This window comes from Triticum aestivum, chromosome 5B (genome assembly GCF_018294505.1).
Source record: "Triticum aestivum cultivar Chinese Spring chromosome 5B, IWGSC CS RefSeq v2.1, whole genome shotgun sequence".
In the NCBI taxonomy this organism is placed as follows: domain Eukaryota; kingdom Viridiplantae; phylum Streptophyta; class Magnoliopsida; order Poales; family Poaceae; genus Triticum; species Triticum aestivum.
This window is the reverse complement of record NC_057807.1, coordinates 700,023,374-700,030,083: the sequence shown is the minus strand read 5'-3', so window position 1 is coordinate 700,030,083 and position 6,710 is coordinate 700,023,374. Positions and strand designations below refer to the sequence as shown.

At 51.5% G+C, this 6,710-nt stretch overlaps 1 protein-coding gene across 1 annotated transcript; it reads left to right on the top strand.

Moving 5' to 3' along the window:
- The first annotated feature begins 3,807 nt into the window (after positions 1-3,807).
- On the top strand, positions 3,808-6,021 carry LOC123117796 (uncharacterized). Its single transcript, XM_044538472.1, has 3 exons — positions 3,808-5,051; positions 5,267-5,496; positions 5,740-6,021. The coding sequence occupies exons 1-2, from the start codon at positions 3,902-3,904 to the stop codon at positions 5,473-5,475; spliced, it is 1,359 nt and encodes a 452-aa protein (XP_044394407.1). The 5' UTR covers positions 3,808-3,901; the 3' UTR covers positions 5,476-5,496; positions 5,740-6,021.
- Positions 6,022-6,710: the final 689 nt, after the last annotated feature.

Sequence of the window (6,710 nt, the reverse complement as noted above, 5' to 3'; positions counted from 1 at the left end):
CGGGGGTCCACCGGGGGGGTCCACCTGCCCCGGGGGGCCACATGGGCTGTAGGGGGTGCGCCTTGGCCTATATGGGCCAAGGGCACCAGCCCCAAGAGGCCCATGCGCCAAGGAGACTTGGGGAGGGGAGAGTCCTAAAAGGGGAAGGCACCTCCGAGGTGCCTTGGGGAGGATGGACTCCTCCCCCCTCTTGGCCGCACCCCTTCCTTGGAGGAAGGGGCAAGGCTGCACCTCCCCCCTCTCCCTTGCCCCTATATATAGTGGAGGGGAGGGAGGGTAGCCACACCTGAAGCCCTGGCGCCTCCCTCCCTCCCGTGACACCTCCTCCTCTCCCGCAGGTGCTTGGCGAAGCCCTGCAGGATTGCCACGCTCCTCCATCACCACCACGCCGTTGTGCTGCTACTGGATGAAGTCTTCCTCAACCTCTCCCTCTCTCCTTGCTGGATCAAGGCGTGGGAGATGTCACCGGGCTGTACGTGTGTTGAACGCGGAGGTGTCGTCCATTCGGCACTAGGATCTCCGGTGATTTGGATCACGACGAGTACGACTCCTTCAACCCCGTTCTCTTGAACGCTTCCGCTTAGCGATCTACAAGGGTATGTAGATGCACTCTCCTTCCCCTCATTGCTGGTTTCTCCATAGATAGATCTTGGTGACACGTAGGAAAATTTTGAATTTCTGCTACGTTCCCCAACAAGAGGTTGAGGAAGAGAGCTCCAGCAGCAGCACGATGGCGTGGTGGTGGTGGAGAGGCAGTACTCCGGTAGGGCTTCGCCAAGCTCTTAACGGAAGAGAAGAGGTGTTGGGGAGGGGAGGGGCTGCGCCTTGGATGTTTTGTGCAGCCCTCCCCTCGCCCCTCTATTTATAGGGGAAGGGGGAAGGGGGCCGGCTCCCTCTAGATGAGATCTAAAGGGGGGCGGCCAAGGGGAGGGGCCTTGCCCCCCAAGCAAGGGGGTCGCCCCCTCTAGGGTCCCCCCCAACCCTAGGCGCATGGGCCCAAGGGGGGATGCGCTCAGCTCTCCAGGGGCTGGTTCCCGGCCCACTACGGCCCATGAGGCCCTCCGAGAGAGGTTGCCCCTCCCGGTGGACCCCCGGAACCCCTCCGGTGGCCCCGGTACAATACCGATAAGCCCCCGAACTTTTCCAGTGACTGTATGACAATTTCCCATATATAAATCTTCACCTCCGGACCATTCCGGAACTCCTCCTGACGTTCAAGGTCTCATCCAGGACTCCGAACAACATTCGGTAATCACTTACAAGTCTTCCTAATAACCCTAGCATCACCGAACCTTAAGTGTGTAGACCCTACGGGTTCGGGAATCATGCAGACATGACCGAGATAGCTCTCCGGCCAATAACCAACAGCGGGATCTAGATACCCATGTTGGCTCCCACATGTTCCACGATGATCTCATCGGATGAACCACAATGTCAAGGATTCGAGCAATCCCGTATGCAATTCCCTTTGTCAATCGGTGCGTTACTTGCCTGAGATTCGATCATCGGTATCCCAATACCTCGTTCAATCTCGTTACCGGCAAGTCACTTTACTCGTACCGTAATGCATGATCCCGTGACCAACCACTTGCTCACATTGAGCTCATTATGATGATGCATTACCGAGTGGGCCCAGAGATACCTCTCCGTCATACGGAGTGACAAATCCCAGTCTTGATCCGTGAAACCCAACAGACACTTTTGGAGATACCTGTAGTATACCTTTATAGTCACACAGTTACGTTGTGATGTTTGGTACACCCAAAGCACTCCTACGGTATCCGGGAGTTACACGATCTCATGGTCTAAGGAAATGATACTTGACATTAGAAAAGCTCTAGCAAACGAACTATACTATCTTGTGCTATGCTTAGGATTGGGTCTTGTCCATCACATCATTCTCCCAATGATGTGATCCTGTTATCAATGACATCCAATGTCCATGGTCAGGAAACCGTAACCATCCATTGATCAACGAGCTAGTCAACTAGAGGCTAACTAAGGACATGTTGTGGTGTACGTATTCACACATGTATTACGATTTCCGGATAACACAATTATAGCATGAACAATAGACAATTATCATGAACAAGGAAATATAATAATAAACATTTTGTCATTGCCTCTAGGGCATATTTCCAACATAGCCATCACTAAGCATTCGCCCTCGTCGACTGATTATCTAAGTCTCCCTCATCTCTAGAGGCCAATTGGTGCCAGTAGGCGGGGACGACATGTATCTTCTCCTTCATGGGGGAGTATTGGTCTAGTTTGCTAGGTTTTGGTCTTTTTGTGTTGTTTGTCTGGATGGTGGAGGCGGCGACACAGGGGAATAACTATCTTGAGGCCCGTCCTCGTAGTTGTGTCGCTGGTCTCGGCATCACTATGAGGCGTGTGAGGATTGTTTACCTCGAATCCGATCTATAGGCTTGTGGGTGAGAGTCGTCAGACACGATGCTTTCGCCTCGGCTTGGCGTGGCTCCGGTGGCCTCGCCGGCCTTCACATTCTTCCTCATGTAGATGGGCCATGCTTTAGACTGTTGTTGTTGGTGTCTCATGGCAACAGTCTGTGACTTCCCGGTCACAGTTACAACGACTCACATGATCTGGCCATGCACATCAGGTGCGACATGAACTGGGCTTACTACGCACCAACGGCTTGTGTAAGTCTGGGATGGCAGCAGTGAATTCCCCTTGTATGTTTGTAATGTTTCAGTTTTACTGAAAAAGGGTTTCCCTCGCTTTGTATTTCAAAGCAACAAACACCGTACAGATAGCATTGCTGGGGCGAGCAGCACATCAAGCCTAAAAAAAGAAACAAATGCCAACAACGACAACTCGACAAAGCGCGGATGATCCGCCACCGATGCGCCCTCCAGAAACAAACCATCATAGCCCGAGGCTTCGATCCGCCGCATACGAAGCAACACCTCCAAGAAGGGATGCGACACTGACGACGTTGCTGCCCGGACGTGTCCGAGGGTTTCCCCCGGCACGCGCAGGGAAAGTGGGGGATGGCCACCACCAACACCCTTCAGGAAGGAATGGTGGCACCCACCGGTGTCACCGCATCAGAGCCGGACGAACCGGCAAGGATTTCTCCTACGCTCTAAACCCCACCGCCAAACTGGAGCCGACCAGCCAAACCACCGCCCAACACCATGCGCCAACGCGGTTGCGCCGCCACCCATGCCGTCTCACTACAAACACCAACACGAGACCAAGAAGACCGAAGAGAAGTGCCAAGCGACGGGAGCAGCAGCACCGAAGCCGAGCGTGAGGGGAACCACCTCCACCGCCGTCGTGCGAGAGGCCCGCGCCTCCGGCACCTTTACGGTCGCCGTCCGAACACGGCAGCAGGGCATACCAGGCCACTCCTAGCCCGGTCAGGCCCGAAATGGGTCCGCTAAGCCCCGCCGGCCACGCTGCAGCAGGCCGGCGTCGGTGCCGCCAACACACAGCCGCTCATCGCCGCTCCCCCGCTTCCGGAAGTCATGTCGTAGACCTGCCCCGCCGCCAGGTCATGCCACCCCGCCGCCCAGCCGCCCGCCCGCGCCGTGCCGAGGAACCCCGCCGCCACCCTGACCATTGCTGCCTAGGAGCACCAAGGGTGTTCAATGTTATATTTTTCATCAAGGGTGTTGTTGTCCAATTTAATAATCATGGGAGCGCCAAATCAATGGCTTCTCCCAAGCATTTGTACATGTCAATTCATCAAAAGAGGAAAGGAAAGAAGGAGCGGAGCCCAAAAGAAAGAAAAGAAGAGGCCCACCCACCCCACCCACCCAGACCACACGAGAGAAGAAAAGCGAGCTCGTGAGAGATCTCTCCTTCCTTCCGCCGCAGCACCTCAAACTTTTCCCCACCCGATCGAAACCCTCGCCGCCTCCACCCACCCACCATGTCGCCGCCGGCACCGGCGCTGCTGGACGAGCTCCTCGAGGAGATCTTCCTCCGCCTTCCGCCGGACGAGCCAGAGCACCTCGTGCGCGCCTCCCTCTCCAGCAAGCGCTGGCTCGGCCTCCTCTCCGGCGCTCGATTCCGCGGCCGCTACCGTGAGCTGCATGGAGCTCCCCCCATGCTGGGCTTCCTTTATTTCTTCCACTCCAACTCCCGCCCGGAGACGGAAGATAACATCCCACACTTTCTCCCCACCACCAAATTTCGTGCGTGCATCCCCGACGACGACTGGTTGGGCTACAGTGCGTTGGACTGCCGTCATGGCCGCGTTCTCATTGGCGAAGTGGCCTATACACCAATGACGCTCGTCGTTTGGGACCCCATGACGGGCTGCCGGAGGGAGCTGGAGGCGCCCCCCCTGGTAGACAACACCTATGGGGCCGCGGTGGTCTGCGCCGTGGCCGGCTGTGACCACCACACTTGTCACGCAGGCCCCTTCCAGGTCGTCTTTGTCGGCCTGGACCATTGTCATGAAGATGAGTGTGTTGCACGGGCGTGCGTGTCCTTGCCGGTGACGAGTAACCACAGCAAGCCGGGCCTTCAATCTCCTTTTGATAAGTGGAGCAAGCCGTGCTCTGCTCTTCATCTTGACTCCGATTTGTACATCTACGAAGCGCCCCCTGTCTTCGTCCAAGACGCACTTCATTTCAAGCTTTGTAACTGTGCCGAACATCGCGTAGTAGGAATTCTCAAGTACGACATGAGCACTAATAGCTTATCACTGATTGATATGCCCCTTGCGTGGTCTGTCAATGCCAATGCTTCTATCCTCATGGCGATGGAGGATGACAGTTTGGGGTTTGCACATGTCTACGGCTTAATCCTCAATCTGTGGTCAAGGCACATGGGTTCTGACGGAGTTGCGTCATGGACTCAGCGTACAGTCATCAATATCAAGGACATTCTTCCCATTCGAAATCCAAATAAAGGACTTAGGCTGATTGGATCTGTGGAAGGCACCGATATCATTTTCGTGACCACGGATCTTGGCATCTACAAGATTAATCTCAAGTCACTACAGTGGAAGAGGGAATGGGAGAGAAAAAAGTTTCGAGCTTTCATCCCGTACATGAGTTTCCACAATCCACAAGGTATACCTATATCCATCGACAACTCTTTTTCTCCGATGGACACAGCTGCTTCACTAAGTTTTTTTTTGTGGGATGCTGACAAAATAGCAGTAGGACTTAATTTTCATGTGGTACATCAGTTTTTCCTTTTGCTGGGAAATCTGAAATTTATATTGGGCAACTGGCTCCTGTTGAGCTGATTTGCTACATCTGCGTTTTTCTTTCTTTGTGGGCAGGTTTGCGGAATGGTGGCGATAAGAAGAATCTGCTGGAGGGATCGTCAGCGGAGATGCGAGCTCATGATGCAGCGTCTGTGGCGCCGATTGGTCAGCTGCCGAGAATTACTCAGGCTGGGGAAGATGATCTTGAATCTGAATCGTACGAAGATCCTGAATCTGAATCTGAATCTGAAGAAGATCTTGAATCTGAATCGGAAGAAGACTGAGATGTTTTTACAATCCACAAGGTATATTTGTATCTACGTGTCCTTTCTTTTGTGATTTGGGAACAACTCTTAAATAATACTCCATATAAGTTACTGGAACAAACAAAACATTGAATGCCTATTCGGATTGAAAGTTATGTTTGAAATGGGCCCGAGCAAACTTTGAGTGCCATGTGATTACAGCTAATTATGCTTACTTAATTGGCAATTTATACAGTATCATGTAATTCCCCTTTTGGAATCTCACAAAATCTATGTTTGCAGAAAGGGTGACCCCCAGTGATGCAGCGAATTATGAGTGTGTGGTTGAATATGTACAAAGCTACATTCATCAACAAGATAGGTGACAAACTTGGACACAACAGGGGTCTTGTGATGAATTATGTCATTATTCAATACTCCTTTTTGGTGCAGTGGTGCTTGCTTGTTTTCTGATGTTGTTTTTGTCAGTTAGCTTGATAATCTCCTGTGTTAATGGCGGGGTGAATTGATTATCTTTGTAATGAACCTCTAATTTTATGTGCGCTGTTGTAGAATTTGCTTGAAAATGCATTTGCAGACAGTAACTGTTTTTACCATTTTAAAAACTCTACAGTTTGCTCTCTCCCTGCTTTGATCCAATCTTTAAATTCATCTTTCAAAAGATGTACTGTTGGTGAGAGGATGATGAGGCCATCTCCAGAGAGATGGTGAATTTCTGTTGCCCTTGATATATTACGTTGATCCTTTTTACACGCTGGCTTGCTGGGTTTTTTTAATTAATAATCTCATGGGTTAATTAGTGCTACCTGCCAAGCACTGTTCAAGAAATCTTCCGATTTATCGCTAATCGGAGGGTGACTGATAAGATTATGCCTTATCATTGTCAAGCAGTGCCAAGTGCTGATGTTACCGCAGTTCTGTTTTTTAGCAAGTAATGTTGCTGAAGAGTAGAGCATGCAAAGTTTAGTGAACTAAAGGATATGGGGCTGCATGGCTATGATTGTATCATAGACATTTTAATCTCTTCACTAGCTCCAGAAAACTGTCAGGTATTTGTCCACTATTGGTTGCATATATTTAGCCATGTAGTGAGATGAAAGATGTTGTTACATCTGGTAAGAGAGCGCAAGGTTGATGTGACCATTGCTACAACCAACCTCTGTTTCCCTGATGCTTCTTGTAGAACTGATGCATCAATAGGCCCGAACCTCCTTTTAGGGATGCATACATTAACTGTCTTGCAGGTCAAACAA